General features: G+C 45.2%; 1 protein-coding gene and 1 long non-coding RNA gene across 4 annotated transcripts in view; one reads left to right on the forward strand and one right to left on the reverse strand.

Annotated features, from left to right (window-relative positions):
* The window catches only part of LOC138414873 (C-C motif chemokine 2), a 22,650-nt gene continuing 2,853 nt past the window's right edge, over nucleotides 1-19,797 (reverse strand). The window contains exons 1-5 of one of the 2 annotated variants that reach the window (XM_069542672.1): nucleotides 12,022-12,156; nucleotides 2,638-2,883; nucleotides 1,718-2,174; nucleotides 854-968; nucleotides 1-527 (exon numbers count right to left, since the gene is read on the reverse strand). In XM_069542672.1, coding sequence (XP_069398773.1) covers nucleotides 422-527; nucleotides 854-968; nucleotides 1,718-1,793 — 297 coding nt within the window. In that variant the 5' untranslated portion in view covers nucleotides 1,794-2,174; nucleotides 2,638-2,883; nucleotides 12,022-12,156 and the 3' untranslated portion in view covers nucleotides 1-421. Of the gene's footprint in view, nucleotides 528-853; nucleotides 969-1,717; nucleotides 2,175-2,637; nucleotides 2,884-12,021; nucleotides 12,157-19,797 lie in introns of those variants that run through there. The other variant, XM_069542673.1, reaches the window with a different exon arrangement.
* LOC138414875 (uncharacterized) overlaps nucleotides 14,775-19,797 on the forward strand; it is a 17,276-nt gene continuing 12,253 nt past the window's right edge. The window contains exon 1 of one of the 2 annotated variants that reach the window (XR_011246980.1): nucleotides 14,775-15,327. This is a non-coding gene — a long non-coding RNA (uncharacterized lncRNA). The remainder of the gene's footprint in view (nucleotides 15,328-19,797) is intronic. The other variant, XR_011246981.1, reaches the window with a different exon arrangement.

The following is a 19,797-nucleotide window of genomic DNA, read 5'->3' on the forward strand; positions in this document are numbered from 1 at the left end:
TTTTGTACAAAAATATATATATGTATATTTTCAATAGTTACACAATATATATTTCCACAATAGCAGTTTTAACAATGACTTAGAATGTAAAACCAAAAGTTCTTGCATTAATCATTCTTGCGAGGACACTTCCACCATTCCAGGGACAGAATTGAGATTCACAGAGGAAAGCAATTTGCCCAAATCTCCATGAAAACAAATGAACAACCAAAAAAAAACAAAAACAAAAAAACACTAGTAGTCACGGAAGATGAACTGAAAGCATCAATAACTTAAATAATATTAACATTACTTGAGGCATCATGTTCACATCAATAAAGTTATACTCTTTAAAATTATAATAAGGTAATATCAGAGGGCAGTTAGGGGAAGCCAGAAGAACACAGATTGTCTTTAGATTCTTGGGTTGTGGAGTGAGGGCTCAAGGCTTCGGAGTTTGGTTTTTCTTGTTGAGATGGTTTATGGCGTCCTGGACCCATTTCAGGTTGGGGTCTGCACAAAACTCTTTGCCCAGGATGGTCTTGAAACTGCAGAGGAGAGAGAGGGGATAAGGTTAGATGGAGTTCCATTGAAATCTCAGCCTATGAATGTAGCCCATCTGCCCCGAAGCTGCCATGGGAACTCAAGGAGGAAAGCAGGTGGAAGGAGGGAGCCCGTGGCAAGTTGATCATATAGATGTCCCCGCTGAAACCATCCTGACTTCAGGCTAAAGGAACTAGGATGGTCTGAATGAGCACACAGAGGGAGCGTGACGATGTGGGGCACTTTCGGATATTGGGTTAGATCATGTGAGCCTTGCCCCTTGCACCCTGAGGAAGAACTGGACCATGCAGGGCTGGTGTGCTCAACTTACATCACAGCTTCTTTGGGACACTTGCTGGTGGTGACTCTTCTATAGTTTGTCAGCCTCTGTATGGGGATCTTCTTATTGAATTTATAGCAGCAGGCGATTTGGGAGTTAATTGCATCTGGAAAGAGAACCACAAAGAAAAAGCATTTTAGAACGGACTAGGTTCTTTCCAATCTCAATCAGAGCAGAAAAGAGAAGTAAGGAGAAGGCAAAAGGGAGTCAGGTGTGCAGGGAGAACCCCTTAAATCCTAATATTTCAGCTTGTGCTTCAAAGCTACAGTATCAGATGGACTCAGTTTCCTAAGCCCTAAAATGGGCATGTAGCACTGGCAATGAGCTGAGGGAAGGGAGCTTTGTTAAAACTAGATAATTTGGGGAAATTCTGTTAGTAGGAGCAAATAATCCAAGCTATCAAAGTTAGCTAAGGGTCCCCTTTAGGTAAGAAGGAATGGATGCTTTGTTGTGAGTTTCCCTGATACCCACTGCCTCTGCAAAACTGAGTCTCTGGAGTCCAGATTTCAGATCTTCTCCTCTGGCCTCCATAGTATCTGGATATACCCTGCCAGAGAGCCCCTCTCCTTATGTCCCAGTCCTCAAATGCTGCTGAAATGAGCCAGGGCAGTAACTGCACTGGGCTCAGGTTTCCAGAGCCGGAATCCTGGAAGGAGCTGGATTTGAGGTCTACATCTGGAATTCTCATCCAGGCACCGTCCAAGAGCAGCTGTGTGATCAAGCTCACTCCTATGCCTCTCAGACTTTCCTGATCTTGTAGTGAAAGTGAGAGTGCAGGTACCCTTCTGCTCCGCTGGCCCATCATGACCCAGAGAGGGGGCAATGAGCTTCAGAGGGAAGGAGAAGGGGGCTCACCTGGCTGAGCGAGCACCTCGGTGCTGAAGGCAGCTACTGTGAGTAGCAGGCAGAGGAGAGCAGCGGAGAACTTCATGTTGCAGCGAGAGGATTCAAGCTTCAGCGTGGGAGCTGTTGGCCTCTGGATTGGCCCCTCTGCTCCTCCAGTGGCTTGGCCTGCCTTTTATTGAAATCACCCACCGAGAGGGTGGAGCCGTGGGAGTGAGACTGGCCCAGGGGCGGCATCCGGGGCGGCATCCTCCTTAATGAGTGCCGAAGCAGAATGTTAAATGTGCTGAGCAAGTGAAGCAGCGGGACATTTCCAGGAAGTAGGAGAGGAAGGTGGGTCAGGACTCTGCAATTTTCCATTTGCAGCTGAGATCAAAAGGGTGAGGGGCAGGGTGCAGTTATATCCAGAGACTGCAGAGTAAACCAAACGGTTTATTCTTAAGATTCCCCTTTTTCTGAAGTGAAAACTCTGCAGAAAAGAAAGGAAGCCAGAGAAACAGAAGTCACAAGGATGCTGAAAGAAAGCATTCTCCCCCAAACTCGCTTCCCAGTCAGGCTGCCAAAAAACACTGAGCAGAGTTCCCTGTGCTATTGAGAAGTCCTTGTTGGTTATCCATTTAATAAATATAGCAGTGGATCACTATATGCATAATAAGAAATGGGTTCTATTGAGCAAATGACTGGTCCACCCTCAAACAACAGCCCAGGGACCTTCAAGCCAAGGAGGAGTCCTGAAGTCTTGGCAGGCACCCAACAGCGTATTAAATCTGTTTGCTCTTTAATCTATAGGATGGAGGTACAAGGGAAGCTTAGTAGAACTATAGGGTTTTTTTTTAAACTATAAAACTGAATTCTATTAATAGAACCATCAGATTTAACATGTGGAAGAAGCCATCTAGATCATGTTGATGTAATACTCACGCAGTACCTACCTCTGAACTGGGAATATTCAGTACTCCAACCCCATCCATTAGGTACTGTTCATTTCCATTTTATAGTCAGAAAGCCAAGGTACAGAGGAGTTAAGGAACCTGTTCAAGTTCCCCCAAACAAAGCCCAGTGTCTGTGCTGCCACGACTAGGACACACTTCGAGAAGAAGGGGCACATTCTCCAGCTGGCTGCCTGGTCATCTATCTGGATGCCCTCTGGCTTCAGTCTCTGCAGAATCAACAGACATCTGAAAGGGAGTTGAGGACATTCCTTGCGGTTAAGTTATTACAGGAATCTGGAGCCCGTGGTTAGCACGGCAGTCAGACAAGACAAGACAAGAGGCGTGTCCTCGGCTATGGCAACTGTTATCCCAGCTTCTTTAGGATTCCCAAGGAGAAGGCGTGAGTCAAAGAACAGTCTTCCCGGAATTAGGACGGCTGCCTTCATGCTGCAACTCCACTTTAGACTTCCTCAGAAACCCCAGAATCCATCATAACACCTAAAAGACCTTAGTGTTCATTTCATTGAACTCTTTTCTTTCACAAATATGACAGAATTCCTTGAGGCGTGCTGGTGGCTGAGCCAAGCCTCGGATTCAGGCCTCGACTCCCCCGATTCCACTGCCTCACGATTCTGAGCTTGCTTGGCTTTGCCCAGTGGGCATGGAAGGCCCTACTGATCCTTCTTTCTCAAAGAGTCTTTGAGACAATGTCTTTGCAACACATGGGACTTTGGGGAAGAACTGTCTGCCAATCACTGCATTTGTTTTTGTTTGTTTTTTAAACTTTTTATTTTATATTGGAGTATAGCTGATTAACAATGTTGTGATAGTTTCAGGTGGACAGCAAGGAGACTCAGTCATACAGATACATATATCCATTCTCCCCCAAACTCCCCTCCCATCCAGGTTGCCCCATAACAATGATCAGAGTTTCCTGTGCTATTCAGAAGGTCTTTGTTGGTTATCCATGTAATAAATATAGCAGTGGATAACTGTATTCATAATAAGAAATGGGTTCTATTGAACAAATGACTGTGTCTGGTCCCTAGTTAATGGTCAGTAATGGCAAAGAGGAGTAGCTGACATCATTGAGTGTTTCCCAGGAGCCAGACCCTGTGCTGGGGTGACTCGCGACATTGTCTCATTGGTCCTCCAAAAAACCCAACTTGCTTTATGTTGAAATGGAAGTTAACTAGCTTTGTCTAGGATCTCACAGGTAGTAGCAGGTGGGGCTGAGATTCTCACCCAGGACACTTGGATACCAGAATCCCTACTTCCTGGCACTGGGCTTAATGTCTCAGGATGGATATTGGTTTCCTAGAGAATCTAAGAGATGGTCTGGGAATACATGCCTGAAGTTACACATAGTCTCCCTTCCTGAAAACACTTGATTCGTTCAGTAAGAATGGACTGAGTCACTGGCACTGAGCCAAACAGAGATTTCAACCTAAGTTGGGGGCACCATGGGAGGGAGTTAGAGTCAGACAGAAGGCAAATAGGGCTTCCAAGAGGAGTGGAAGCAAAGAAGTGCACAAGTTAATCTGTTTTTTTTTGTCCTGCCTTTTAGAATTACACCCAAGAATCTGGAATGGCCTCTCTGATTTTAATATACTCTCTAGGTTCATCATAACTTTCCTTGCAAGGAGCAAGTGTCTTCTAATTTCATGGATATAGTCACCATCCTCAGTGATTTTGGAGCCCAAGAAAATGAAATCTGTCACTGCTTCCGTATTTTCCCCTTCTATTTTCCATGAAGTGATGGGACTGGATGTCAGGATCTTCATTTTTGAATGTTGAGCTTCAAGCCAGCTTTTTTACTCTTCTTTTTCAGCCTCATCAAGAGGTTCTTTAGTTCCTCTTCACTTTCTGCCGTTAGAGTGTATAGTTAGCGTATCTGATATTGATATTGACTGATATTTCTTGTTGATATTTCTCCCGGAAATCTTGATTCCAGCTTGTGCTTCATCCAGCTCAGCATTTCGCATGATGTACTCTGCGTATAAGTTAAATAAGCAGGGTGACAATATACAACCTTAACATACCCCTTTTCCAATTTGGAACCTGTCTGTTGTTCCATGTCCAGTTCTAACTATTGCTTCTTGACCTGCATACAGGTTTCTCAGGAGACGGGTAAGGTGGTATTCCCACCTCCTTAAGAATTTTCCACAGTTTGTTGTGATCCACAGTCAAAGACTTTAGTGTAATCAATGAAGCAGAAGTAGATGCTTTTCTAGAACTCCTTTGCTTCGTCTATGATCCAATGGATGTTGGCAATTTGATCTCTGGCTCCTCTGCCTTGTCTAAATCCAGCTTGTAAATCTGAAAGTTCTCAGTTCACATACTGCTGAAGCTTAGGCTGACAAATTTTGAGCATAACCTCACTAGCATGTGAAATGAGTGCAATTGTGTGGTACATTGAACATTCTTGGGCACTGCACTTCTTTGGGATTGGAATGAAAACTGACCTTTTCCAGTCCTGTGGCCATGCTGAGTTTTCTAAATTTGCTGACATATTGAGTGAAGCACTTTAACAGCATCACCTTTTAGCATTTGAAATGGCTCAGCTGGAATTCCATCACCTCCACTAGCTTTGTTCATAGTAATGCTTCCTAAGGCCCACTTGACTTCACACTCCAGGATGTTTGGCTCTAGGTGAGTGACCATACCATTGTGGTTATCCTGGTCACTATAGACCTTTTTTGTATAGTGTATTCTTGCCACCTCTTCCTAATCTCCTCTGCTTCTGTTAGGTCCATACCATTTCTGTTCTTTATTGTGCCCATCCTCGCATGAATATTCCCTTGGTATCTGCAATTTTCTTGGAGAGATCTCTAGTCTTTCCCATTCTATTGTTTTCCACTGTTTCTTTACATTGTTCTTTTAGGAAGGCCTTCTTATCTCTTTGCTATTCTCTGTAACCCTGCATTCAATTAGGGGTCTCTTTCTCTCTTGTCTTTCTATTTGTTAAGCCACCTCAGACAACCACTTTGCTTTCTTGCTTTTCTTTTCATTGGTGATGCTTTTGGTCACCCTTTCCTGTACAGTGTTATGAATTTCTGCCTGTAGTTCTTCAGGCACTCTGTCTAGCAGATCTAATCCTTTGAATCTATTCTTCAGCTACACTGTATAATCATAATGTATTTGATTCAGACCATACCCAGATAGCCTAGTGACTTTACCTACTTTCTTCAATTTAAGCCTGAATTTTGCAATAAGGAGCTTATCATGTAAGCCACAGTCAGCTCCAGGTCTTGTGTTTCTGACTATAGATCTTCTCCATCTTCGGCTGTAGAGAATATAATCAATTTGATTTTGGTATTGATCTTCTGTTGTCCATGTGTAGAGTCATTTCTTGGCTTGTTGGAAATGGATGTTTGCTATGGCCAATGTGTTCTTTTGACAAAATTCTCTTAGCCTTTGCCCTGCTTCATTTTGTACCCCAAGGCCAAACTTGCCTGTTACTCCAAGTATCTCTTGACTTCCTAGTTTTCCATTCTAATCCCCTGTTATGAAAAGGACATCTTTTTCCTGGTGTTAGTTCTAAAAGGTCAGTCTTCCCTGGTAGCTCAGACAGTAAAGAATCTGCCTGTAATTCAGGAGACCTGGGCTTGATCCCTGGGTCTGGAAGACCCCTGGAAAAGAGAATGGAAACCCAATCCAGTATTCTTACCTGGAGAATTCCATGAACAGAGGAGCCTGGCTGGCTACAGTCCATAGGGTTGCAAAGAGTCAGACATGACTGAGCGACTAACACTAACACACACTAGAAGGTCTTATGCTGCTGCTGCTGCTGCTGCTGCTAAGTCGCCTCAGTCGTGCCCGACTCTGTGCGACCCCATAAACAGCAGCCCACCAGGCTTCCCTGTCCCTGGGATTCTCCAGGCAAGAACACTGGAGTGGGTTGCCATTTCCTTCTCCAATGCATAAAAGTGAAAAGTGAAAGTGAAGTCGCTCAGTCGTGTCCGACCCTTAGTGACCCCATGGACTGCAGCCTACCAGGCTCCTCCATCCATGGGATAGGTCTTCATAAAACCAGTCAGCTTCAGTTTCTTTGGCATTAGGGGTTGGGGCATAGACTTGGATTTCTGTGATGTTGAATGGTTCGCCTTAGAAACCAAGGCTCTACTCCAATATAAAATAAAAAGTTTTTAGAAAGCTGAATTGGACTACGATAGCTCAATAAATAAATAAAGGTGTTGAGATCTTGAGACTGCTTTCTCCTGATTCTGCCAGGCTATTATCATGCCTTGTCCCCTAACCAAAGGCCCTGTAGACATTCTGTAGTAAATCTCCTCACTTTTGTGTAAGAAGATCAGATTCTTGCTACGGGCAGAGACAGGTCAAGCTGGCCTCTGTTTGCACATGGTCACTCAGAGAGGTTTTCTGTGTGTTTTTTTCCCCCCCTGAGTTTTCAGACAGATTTCTGAGTATTTGAAGCTGTGTCACTACTTCAGGAAGGCATCACCATTTTTGGAAAGTGACTGGGTCACTGCAAGTGTCAGGCAGTAAGCAGGATCAAAGGTGAAATTATGAATCAGAAGAGAAAGTCTTCTGGAAGGTGGTGGCCATCTCCCTTTCACTTCTGCTCTGTCAAGAATAGCTGTTCTTCCCAGCCGGATGGTCAGTCACTGTGTGGGAGAAATGAGTGAAAATTTCCACTCTGAGATAGCTTTGGAAGTTCCCAGATTCCTTGGAAAAGAAGGCACTTGGCTGGAGCTTGCATTCCAGATGCTGGGCTTGAAGCCAGCCAGAGACGTCTCACGTGGGGCTGTGCTGGGAACATCCCAGCGCAAGGTCTGGCTTGGCCCCCTGCTTGAGGGCATACAAGGGAAAGGCTGGGGAGCAGGGGGTGTGGGGAGGAGGCAGAGTCAAGGTTTTGCTGTTTTCCAGAATCCCCAGTTCCCCTGGGACCCCCTCCTCAACAACGCACAGATGAGGAATGGAAAAGTTCCTCATGGTGAATAATCCTTCCTTCCTTCCTCCCAGTGGGCTGACATCCCCACCTCCCACCCAGGATCCTCTGCGTGGACCTTGATCATAGGCTCAGACTCCCACTCAGGGTCAGGGGTAAAGGAAAGAGGAATAAAGAGTGAGCTTTCTAGAAATATCTGAAGCCAGCATCTAACCCTTGCCTGGTCCCTTCCCCAGTTTGCTTGCTTTCCCCTCTGCCCCTAGCAGGGGCACGCTTCCCTCTGCTTGCGATGCTCCTCCAGCTCAGGCCTTTGAGTGAGATGCACAGGAAGTTTTGTGCCCCTTACGTACTTTCTAGATACCTCCCCAGGCTTCTTTAGCTGCTCCACATTAGCTCTGAGCTTTAGGGAGATCAGTGCTTATGTTGCCAAGACCCCGACTCTGAGATTCCTTGCCTTTCAAGGATGAGAAATTCATTCTTTAATTCTTTGTTTAAATATTTATTTATTTGGCTATGCCAGGTCTTAGTTGTGGCATGTGGGATCTAGTTTCCTGACCAGGGATTGAACCCCGGGTTCCCTGCATTAGGAGCACTGAGTCTTAGCCACGGGACCCCATTCTTTATTCTTGCACAGAATGTCAGATAAAAACAGAACCTTACAGATCAGCTTCCTGTTTCACAGATGGAGAAACTGAGGCCAAGAAAGAGGCTGTGACAGGCCCAAAGTGACATGGCAAAGTTTGTGGGAATTTGTCCACATCTGGACTCTCAGTGTAGCACCACCTCTCAGATGCCGCACTGGCTCCTTGTTAGGACATGCAAACAGTTAGCATCTATTCTATGCAGAGCACCAGGTAGTGGGCTGGGGGTGGAGGATGGGAAAAGTGAGCCCAACATGCAACTTGCTTTCCAGAAGGGATGACTGAGCCTCTACGGTAAGGTGGGCTGGGTATAAAAGTAAACCAAAGCAGCGTTCACCCCAAGGTTCAGCATCCGAACATTTCCTGTGTGCTTTGTGGACTGCCCCAGGTTCATATGCATGAAAGAACCAAGGATATTTGGGAGGGTGTTAGGAGGAGATAGCTTATGGGAAAAGAAAGGGAAAAATCCACCTGCAGTGACCCAACCCAGGGTGGCTGGGGGAGGGAGTGGGGTCTCAGGCAAGCCCTGAGGGTGGTTGGGGGTTTGTCACTTACACTGTCTTCAGGGTCAGCCCTCAGTTCAGTTCAGTTCAGTCACTCATTCGTGTCCGACCCTTTGTGACCCCGTGAACTGCAGCATGCCAGGCCTCCCTGTCCATCACCAACTCCTGGAGTCCACCCAAACCCATGTCCATTGATTTGGTGGTGCCATCCAACCATCTCATTCTCTGTCGTCCCCCTCTCTTGCTCTCAATCTTTCCCAGCATCAGGGTCTCTACAAATGAGTCCTCTCTTCACATCAGGTGGCCCAAGTATTGGAGTTGCAGCTTCAAAATCAGTCCTACCAATGAACACTCAGGTTCAATCTCCTTTAGGATGGACTGGTTGGATCTCCTTGCAGTCCAAGGGACTCTCAAGAGTCTTCTCCAACATCACATTTCAAAAGCACCAATTTTTTGGCTCTCAGCTTTCTTTATAGTCCAACTCTCACATCCATACATGACCACTAGAAAAACCGTAGCCTTGACTAGATCGACCTTTGTTGGCAAAGTAATGTCTCTGCTTTTTAATATGCTGTCTAGGTTGATCATAACTTTCCTTCCAAGGAGTAAGCATCTTTTAATTTCATGGCCGCAATCACCATCTGCAGTAATTTGGGAGCCCAGAAAAATAAACTCAGCCACTGTTTCCATCATTTCCCCATTTACTTGCCATGAAGTGATGGGACCAGATGCATTATCTTAGATTTCTGAATGTTGAGCTTTAAGTCAACTTTTTCACTCTCCTCTTTCACTTTCATCAGGAGGCTTTTTAGTTCCTCTTCACTTCCTGCCATAAGGGTGGTATCATCTGCATATCTGAGATTACTGATATTTCTCCTGGCAATCTTGATTCCAGCTTGTGCTTCCTCTAGCCAAACGTTTCTCATGGTGTACTCTGCATATAAGTTAAATAAGCAGGGTGACAATATACAGCCTTGATGTACCCCTTTTCCTATTTGGAACTAGTCTGTTGTTCCATGTCCAGTTCTAACTGTTGCTTCCTGACCCACTAACAGGTTTCTCAAGAGGCAGGGCAGGTGGTCCGATATGTTCATCTCTTGAAGAATTTTCCACAGTTTATTGTGATCCACAGAGTCAAAGGCTTTGGTATAGTCAATAAAGCAGAAATAGATGTTTTCCTGGCACTCTCTTGCTTTTTCGATTATCCAACAAATGTTGGCAATTTGATCTCTGGTTCCTCTGCCTTTTCTAAAACCATCTTGAATATCTGGAAGTTCATAGTTCATGTAGTGCTAAAGCCTGGCTTGGAGAATTTTGAGCATTACTTTACTAGCGTGTGAGTGCAATTGTGCGGTAGTTTGAGCATTCTTTGGCATTGCCTTTCTTTGGGATTGGAATGAAAACTGACCTTTTCCAGTCCTGTGGCCACTGCTGAGTTTTCCAAATTTGCTGGCATATTGAGTGCAGCACTTTCACAGCATCATCTTTTAGGATTTGAAAGAGCTCCACTGAAATTCCATCGCCTCTACTAGCTTTGTTTGTAGTGATGCTTCCTAAGGCCCACTTGATTTCACATTCCAGGATGTCTGGCTCCAGGTGAGTGATCACACTATCGTGATTATCTGGGTCATGAAGATCTTTTTTGTACAGTTCTTCTGTGTATTCTTGCCACCTCTTCCTAATATCTTCTGCTTCTGTTAGTTCCATACCATTTCTGTCCTTTATTGAGCCCATCTTTGCATGAAATGTTCCCTTGATATCTCTAATTTTCTTGAAGAGATCTCTAGTCTTTCCCATTCTGTTGTTTTCCTCTATTTCTTTGCATTGATCACTGAGGAAGGCTTTCTTATCTCTCTTTGCTATTCTTTGGAACTCTGCATTCAGATGCTTATATCTTTCCTTTTCTCGTTTGCTTTTCACTTCTCTTCTTTTCACAGCTATTTGTAAGGCCTCCTCAGACAGCCAGTTTGCTTTTTTGAATTTCTTTTTCTTGGGATGGTCTTGATTCCTGTCTCCTGTACAATGTTGCTAACCTCATTCCATAGTTCATCAGGCACTCTGTCTGTCAGATCTAGTCCCTTAAATCTATTTCTCACTTCCACTGTATAGTTATAAGGGATTTGATTTAGGTCATACCTGAATGATCTACTGGTTTTCTCCACTTTCTTCAATTTCAGTCTGAATTTGGCAATAAGGAGTTCATGATCTGAGCCACATTCAGCTCCCAGTCTTGTTTTTGCTGACTGTATAGAGCTTCTCCATCTTTGGCTGCAAAGAATATAATCAATCTGATTTTGGCGTTGACCATCTGGTGATGTCCATGTGTAGAGTCTTCCCTTGTGTTGTTGGAAGAGGGTGTTTGCTATGACCAGTGCTTTCTCTTGGCAGAACTCTATTAGCTTTTGCCCTGCTTCATTTTGTACTTCAAGGCCAAATTTGCCTGTTACCCCTGGTGTTTCTTGACTTCCCCTATAATGAAAAGAACATCTTTTTGGTGTGTTAGTTCTAAAAGGTCTTGTAGGTCTTCATAGAACCGTTCAACTTCAGCTTCTTCAGTGTTACTGGTTGAGGCATAGGCTTATATTACTGTGATATTGTACGGTTTGCCTTGGAAATGAACAGAGATCATTCTGTTGTTTTTGAGATTGCATCCAAGTACTCCATTTTGGACTCTTTTGTTGACTATGATGGCTACTCCATTTCTTCTAAGGGATTCCTGCCTGCAGTAGTAGATATAATGGTCATCTGAGTTAAATTCATCCATTCCAGTCCATTTTAGTTTGCTGATTCCTCGAATGTTGACATTCACTCTTGCCATCTCCTGTTTGACCTCTTCCAATTTGCCTTGATTCATGGACCTAACATTCCAGATTCCTATGCAATATTGCTCTTTACAACATCAGATCTTGCTTCTATCTCCAGTCACATCCACAACTGGGTATTGTTTTTGCTTTGGCTCCATCCCTTCATTCTTTCTGGAGTTATCTCTCCACTGATCTCTAGTAGCATGTTGGGCACTTACCGACGTGGGGAGTTCCTCTTTCAGTGTCCTATCATTTTGCCTTTTCATGCTGTTCGTGGGGTTCTCAAGGCAAGAATCCTGAAGTGGTTTGCCATTCCCTTCTCCAGTGGACCTCATTCTGTCAGACCTCTCCACCATGACCCGTCTGTCTTGGGTGGCCCCACCTGGCATGGCTTAGTTCATTGAGTTAGACAAGGCTGTGGTCCGTGTGATCAGATTGGCTAGTTTTCTGTGATTATGGTTTCAGTGTGTCTGCCCTCTGATGCCCTCTCGCAACACCTACTGTCTTACTTGGGTTTCTCTTACCTTGGTCATGGGGTATCTCTTCACGGCTACTCCAGCAAAGCACAGCCGCTGCTCCTTATCTTGGACGAGGGGGATCTCCTTACTGCCGCCCCTCCTGACCTTGGACGTGGGGTTGCTCCTCTCGGCCACTGCCCTCTTTTGAAATTGAAGTATAATTGATTCATGATGTTGTGTTAGTTTCTGCTGTACAGCAAAGTGATTCAGTTATACATGTGTATTATTTGGTTTTCTTTCCCAGTATGGTTTATCACAGAATGTTGAATCTAGTTCCCTGTACTATACAGTAGGACCTTGTTGTTTATCCAGTCTCTGTTTAATGGTTTTCATCTGCTAACCCCAAACTCCCAATCCATTCTTCCCTTACCCTCCAACCGTGGGCAAGCCTGGACAGAAGTGCAGGGTTTGTGGAGTAGAGTCTATGCTGGACAGACTGGGTGGTAAGAACAGGAGAAAAAGGCACAGTCAGGGGGAAAAAAAAAAAAACGAAGAGAGAAATCGTAAGAGAAGAGAAGGGATAAAGAAGAGGGAAACTTGAATCATGGAACCATTAGAGCCAGATGGGGCCTTGCTGCTCTCTAGGTGTGTGGCCTTGCCCAAGTCACTTGACCTCTCTGGCCTCTTCTGCAGTGTAAGTAAGACAATGATTAGTAAGACAGTGTTTCTAACGTTGTCATGAGACTCGGATGAAATAATAATCCAACAGTGTTTTGCAAGCAAAGTGTAAAAAGCTGTGTCATTCTGAGGGCCTGAGCAAGCTACAGCCTCTAGACAGTCTCTGGGTACAAGCCCAGGCAGCCTCCAGTGCAGAGCATGTGGGATTTTAGTTCCCTGACCAGGGCTTGAACCTGCATCCCCTGCAGTGAAAGTGTGGATTCTTAACCACTGGACTGCAGGGGAAGTCCCAGAACCTCCACCCTTATTTCTTGCTATGAAAGTGGATTTGGCATCTATATCACATGGTCAGGTCTTGACTTCCCAGGCTCTTTTTCACTGCTGTTTTTTTGTCCACCTGTGGACAGAGAGAGCGCTTCAGGGGCTGATAAAACTGAGGGTCAGAGAAGACCAGTCCCCCCGTTTAGTGAGGGTATCAGGTCCTCATCAGAAGTTCACATTCTTTTTCTTTTTTCCTCTGAAGTTTATTTATTTCTTATTTATTTTTGGCTGCCCTGGTCTTTGCTGCTGCGCACGGGTGTTCTCTAGTTGCTGAGAGCGGGGGCTACTCTTGACTGCGGTGCCCAGGCTTCTCATTGCAGAGCTGCAGGGCACAGGCCCTAGGACTGAGGGCTTCGGTAGCTGCAGTACACAGACTCAGAAGCTTAGTTGCTCCGTGGCATGTGGGATCTTCCTGGACCAGGGTTCGAGCCCAGATCCCCTCCATTGGCAGGCAAATTCTTTAACCACTGTGCCACCAGGGAAGTCCCTGGAAGTTCACCTTCTGACAGGCCCTTTTCTGTCTGTAACCTCCTGTTGGCCCCAGACTCCTTCTCTGCTTCTAGAACTCTCCATGCTACATCCTGCTTCAAGGCCCTTGCCCAGCACCTATATGGTATCTTTCATATAGTGGGTTCTCAATAAATATTATTTGAACCGATGAACAAATCCATGAATCTCAAATCATTTCTCCCAGATACCTGAATTATGGGCTGAGTATCAGACAGGGAAATGAGAAGCAAGAATTTTGGTTTACCAAGTTCCCCACTTCTATTTGGGGAAGAGATAGTGGTAGGGCTAGGGGAACAGTGCCTGGGCTGCTACCAAGTGGTATCTTTCAGGGCCCCCTAAAACCCTCTTTGGGGATGAGCTGATTCTCCCTTCTGGTTGCAAAACATTGCATGCCGAAAAAGAGAAACTTCAGTTGCCAAAAAAAAAAAAAAAAAACCCTCTTTCTTTGTTAATAGTTTCCCTGGCTCACTGGTGGAGCCCCAGGTTGCAAATCACTGACTACACTCAAAAGCTGTTCCTGCATTTACTGTAAATCAGAGGTCCCCCAGCTTAATGGCACGAGGAACAGCTTTTGTGCCATGGACGGGTTGGGGTGGGGGGAGGATGGTTTCAGGATGATTCAAGCTCATTACATTTATTGTACACTTTACTTCTATTATTACTACATCAGCTCCTCCTCAGATCATCAGACATTAGATCCTACAGACCCCTGCTGTAAACTGGAGTCTGAGAAAAAGTCTGAATGCAGATGCTGAGGGTATCTGTCTGAGGGAGAGAGAAAAGTTGGAAGGTAATTGTTCTGCAAAGCACAGACAACTCTTCTGGCTTAGATTAGAGGACCTTAAAACAAAGCATTAGGAAATAACCCAGCTCTGTAGCTTAGTGATTGCTCAAAAATATAAGCAGGGTAGCAAGCAAACTTTACATTGTTTTCCTTGGAGCTGTTTATAGTGGGGTGGGAATGGCAGGCGTGCAGGAGGGCAGGCATTTTTGTCCTGTATCCCCAGCATCAGCACTCAGCAATAGGGATTTAACAAATATGTAATAATGAATGAATTAGGGGGAAATAATTAGAGCTAGAAGGTAGCATAGAGATCCCAGATTGAAAATCCCTGCTCTGCTTTAATTAAATTAGGGGGAAAAAAGTTTGCCAGGCTTTTAGAGAATTTATAAATCATTGCAGGCAAGCCGTGTGTGTGTGTGTGTGTGTGTGTGTGTGTGTGGTGTGTTGTGGGAAGTGCCTGGTCATGGATCTTAACATTTTCCAGTGAGACTGCCAGCTATTTTTTCTCTGGAAGAAACATTTCTTTGTTTAGCGAAATTTTACTGAGGCACTCATTGTAAATAGGCACTTCTTGCCCTGGAGGAAGGAAGGAAAGAAGCTTTGGTGGCCGAAGAGAAAGGCTGCCCCTCCAAAGACCCCTGGTGATGCAGAGCCGGACACGGAGCAAATGGACCAAACAGACATTTGCATAAGGACTGAGAGACCTCCTAAGAGGAGAGGAATTGAGACCCTTTCTTTTCAGTTCAAAATTTTGAGACCCTTTGAGTCTGGAGAGGTTCCAAATGGATCGGTGACCCAAGTTCCAAACTCAGACTGAGAATTCAGGGGGTCAGGGCTGAGGTGGGGAGACCACCTGGACCATCCTCCCCGATGCTATGGATGCAGTAACCACGCTTTGGGGACAGTGGTCAAATCTGTGAATTTAAACTGATGATGTTGCACCGTGGTCAAGAATAGAGGTGGCATCCTTAGAGCAAGGAGCTGGGAACCCCTCTGGGTGGTGGAGGATCAGCGGTCCACAGTTACCCCTTGGTGCAGGGATGAAATCAATGGCAGACAAGAGCCCTGGCCACTGATTGGTGAGTCAGATCACCCAGCTCTCACTTCGTGTAAAATTTAGCAGCTGGACTTATCAGCTGCCCTGAATAGGTCTCTACAGTTCTCGGGCGATATGGGGAGACTGGGAAGGGGCATCTAAGCGTGAACAATTACTTTTCCTCCCAATTTGGACAACTTGGGCTCTAGGGATTAACTGAACATAGTAAAAGAGACATGAACTGTTCTTGCCTTGAGATGATGAAAAAGACTATGTTAGTTCCAGACACACCTAGTTCATTACTGCTGACAGCTCACTGCTCCAGCCCACCACGTGCCCCTCTCTTTTCCCCACTCCCATGCAAGTAGGCTGCACTTATATTCCAAATTCGTGACCTGCTTTTCCCTTGTATGGTTTTGGTTTCGTGGCAGTGGTAAACATTAATCTTAAATATCTGCTGAATGCCTTCTAGAACTTGTGTGCGGTTCATGCTGTGTGCTTTACGATTCATTCAACTGTGTGATTAGCAAGAGCACTGTGGGTGAGACAGGGATTATCATCCCCCTTCCACAGATGAGGCAACCGAGGCTTAGAAGCTGACTGGCTCGAAGACAAGGGGTCTGAGAAATAGGCGTGCTGGGATTAAACTTTACAGGGCTCCCCTCCAAGGTCGTTCTTCTTTATGCTGCAACACTACCATCCTTCTCCGGGTTGTTTTCCCTTCCCGTCATCCTGTAGCTCACCTCTCGAGATCACCTCCATTCGCTGTAAGTGGAAGGCTTGGTGAGCAGGTGGAAGGGAAAGAAAAGGTTAGGGGATGGAAACCAGCTAACAGGGATGTTCTCTAACATGCCCTGGGTCCCTCTTCAAATGACTTCGCTGCCCGTTCATTTCAGGACCCCGCCCCATGACTACTCTCTGGACTCGTCATCTCCCTGAACTTCTCCATTTCGTGGCCCTAAACTGAGTAATCCATTTCTTTGACCACAGTCTTCCACTTCCTTCCCCTTCAGCCACTCTGTATCACTGTGTCAGCTCCTCCTCGTCCCGTGGCCCCTTACCTGGCTTCCTTTCCTCCCCAGCCCAGCCTGGGGTTGGTTACACTCTCGCCAGCATACCAGGTCTCTCATTTCTACCACCCAGTGCCCAGACCCAGGTGATCCGGTCACATCCCCAATTCCCAGCCACTCCCAGGTGGTCAGGGTTTGCTGAAAATCTTGCTTTCCTCGATGGCTATGCCAGCAATGCTTTTATGTACGCCTAGTTATTTCTTTCTGCCATGCTCCACGATGGCTTTCAAATCTTCACCATTCTCTGACATCTCTTGCCGCAACCTCAGCGCTCTCAGGAGACACCCTCCTCAGTACAAGCATAGCCTGTGACATGAGAATGCCCCCAATGCCAGCCTCAGTGCCCCTATCAATACTCAATTCCCTCTTCATGTCATGGTACCTTTTCCCTCCTGCTTCAGAAGACAAGCTGGTCCCTGTGGTTGAGGATCACTGATCAATCCATATCCTTAATCTCCTGAAGCCTTTTCCAGAACTTGGCATCCTCCATTATTTCCATGCCTTTTTGATCTCCCTCTTTCTAATCTCTTCCTTCTTTCCAACCAACACACTCAAGTCTTCTTGATTGTTTAAAAAAAAAAAAAACTTATTTCAAGTCCATCTTCCCTCAAATTCTTCCTTCCCTTTCTTTCTATTGATAGTAAAATGATTGAATGATTAGTCTCCACTTGTGGCCTCACATTCTCAGTGAATTCTACAATTAATTCCTCAAAAAAGATTTTTTTTTTTTTGCCACATCATATGGGATGCAGGATCTTAGCTCTCCAACCAGGGATCGAACCTGTGCCCCTGCAGTGGACGCAGAGTCTTCTATCAGGGAAGACCCTACAATTCATCCCTGAACTGTTGCCTTTTACTTTCTACATCTGTTACTCAACTGCACTTCTTAGAGTCTCAGCAGCAACCTCCTCACTTAAAGGAATTCTTCACCACTCTGATCCATTGTGAAATCACTGTCTATCACTCCCTCTTTCAGGAAATCCTGCCCTCCTTTCATGTCTGGGGCTCTGTTCATCTCGTGCCTCTCTCTGCTTCTTCTTTTTGGACACTGCTTTCACTGGCGTTTCCTCTCGTTCATCCCTAAGTCCTGTTCTTCTCTAAGGAGTCATAGGTCTATTCTCACTCTCCATGAGAGTTTGCAGCCTGCTGGTCCCTCTCCTTGTTCTGGGCTGGAGATTCGTTCTGTCTGTCTTATACCATGATTCAAAAGAATGGAATTAATTGCTAATGTTTAAAGCAGAACAGGTTTCTCATTAAAAAAAAAAAAAACTGGATATATGCTCTGTCTTGGTAAAATCAGAATTGGTAGCACTGAGCCTGCATCCTCACATGGCCACGATCCATGAGAGCAGAGAGGCAGCAGTGCCTTTGGATAAAGCCTATGTTCACAGATTCACCGAAGAGTCCCTTTCTCACCGCTCCACAATCTCTCTTATCTATTGCTCGCTTCCTTCACTCACTTATCCCATCTGCCTGGCTCCTGTTAGAATGGAATCTATCACCCGGGGTCTGGACTCTTTTTCCCATGGACTCCCATATTTATGTTTCATAATCATGCTAATTAGTCTTTAGATAAACTCTGGACTTATGTTTCTTCCCACCCACTTGGCATTTACCTGGATGCCGCTCAGCTTCAACAAATTCATCTTCCCATCCCTGCCTCTCTCCTTTCCCTTCCTCTCTTCTTTTTTCCTTTGCCTTTTTTCAACCAAGATGGAATAAGCCCCTGTGGCAGATGCAGAAGCCCTACCTTGGGGAGTCAGTTTGGTTGGCAGATGGGGGTAAAGGACCAGTGTTGAGGCTGTGTTTCTATAAGATGGACAGCCTTTTCCCTTAGTTTATTCATTTGAGATGGCTTCAGGCAGGGAGCCTACGGAGAATTTTTGAGAACGGGTTCAACAGTTCCCCAAACCATCCCTTGCTGCCATTTCTGTGTGTGAGCGACTACTCTCTTGAGAGCCATGCTGAGCAGAAGGCCTGCAGATCCATCCTGATCCACAGTCCCCAGAACCACCATGTATTCTCCAATCTGCTTCCCCTGCCAAGCTTTCCCATGCCCATGCAGCCAGGTGGCCAGGCCAGAGGGCAAAGACCATCCTTAGGTTTCCTTAGGTTTTTCCCTTTTCATATCATTTCACATCCAGTTGGTCACTAAGATCCACCTGTTGCACTTCTTTTTAAAATTCCTTTTAAAATTTTGCTCCTGAAATATAGTTGATTTACAACTTTGTACTGGGGGTCTAGATAGTGGTAGTGGTTAAGAATCTGCCTGCCAATGCAGGAGACACAAGAGACACGGGTTTGATCCCTGGGTCGAAAAGAAATGGCAACCCACTCCAGCATCCTTGCCTGGAAAATTCCTAGCACAGAGGAGCCTGCTGGACTACAGTCCCTGGGGATGCAGAGTTGGACATGACTGTGTTAATTTCTGCTATACAGCAAAGAGGCTCCCTTATACAGATATATACATTCTTTTTATATTCTTTTCCATTATGGGTTATCTCAGGGAATTGAACATAGTTTCCTGTGTTGTATAGTAAGACCTTGCTGTTTATCTATTCTATGTACATAGTTTGCGTCTGTTAAATCCCGAACTCCCGGTCAATCTGTCCTTCACTCCCTTCTCCCTTGGTAATCTCAAGTCTATGCTGTATGTCTGTGAGTCTTTTTCTGTTTCAAAAATAGGTTCATTTTGTCATATTTTAGGTTCCACATGTAAGTGATATCATATGCTATTTGTCTTTCTCTTTTTGACTTACTCCACCTAGTGTGATAATCTCCCATTCCGTCCCATTGCTGCAAATGGCAAACTTTCATTCTTTTTTATGACCGAGTCATATTCCATTGCACGTCATCTGTTGCTCTTCTGAAGCATCTCTTGCATTCACCTTCTCTTGTCCCAAATAACCCTGCCTTCGTCTGAGTTCTATTAAAAGAGTTTAATGTGATTTCCTTTCAAGAGAATCTACCATCAAGTCCATCCTTTGTACTGATGTCAGAAGTATCTATCCCAAACTACCAATCTGATTTGCTAAAAATATTTCAGCAGCTCTGCATGTCTACTTGATGGCCTAGAATGGCCACATCTCATGCGTCAATCCTTTCAAATACCCTGGGGTGTCAGTTCAGTTCAGTCGCTCAGTCACATTCAACTCTTTGCAACCCCATGGACTGCAGCACACCAGGCTTCCCTGTCCATCATCAACTCCCAGAGCACGCTCAAACTCATGTCCATCAAGTCGGTGATGCCATCCAACCTCTCATCCTCTGTTTTCCCCTTCTCCTCGTGCCTTCAGTCTTTCCCAGAATCAGGGTCTTTTCCAAAGAGTTAGCTTTTTGAACCAGGTGGCCAAAGTGTTGGAGCTTCAGCTTCAGCATCAGTCCTTCCAATGAATATTCAGGACTTATTTCCTTTAGGATGGACTGGTTTGATCTCCTTACTG

This window comes from Ovis canadensis, chromosome 11 (assembly GCF_042477335.2).
Source record: "Ovis canadensis isolate MfBH-ARS-UI-01 breed Bighorn chromosome 11, ARS-UI_OviCan_v2, whole genome shotgun sequence".
NCBI lineage: Eukaryota > Metazoa > Chordata > Mammalia > Artiodactyla > Bovidae > Ovis > Ovis canadensis.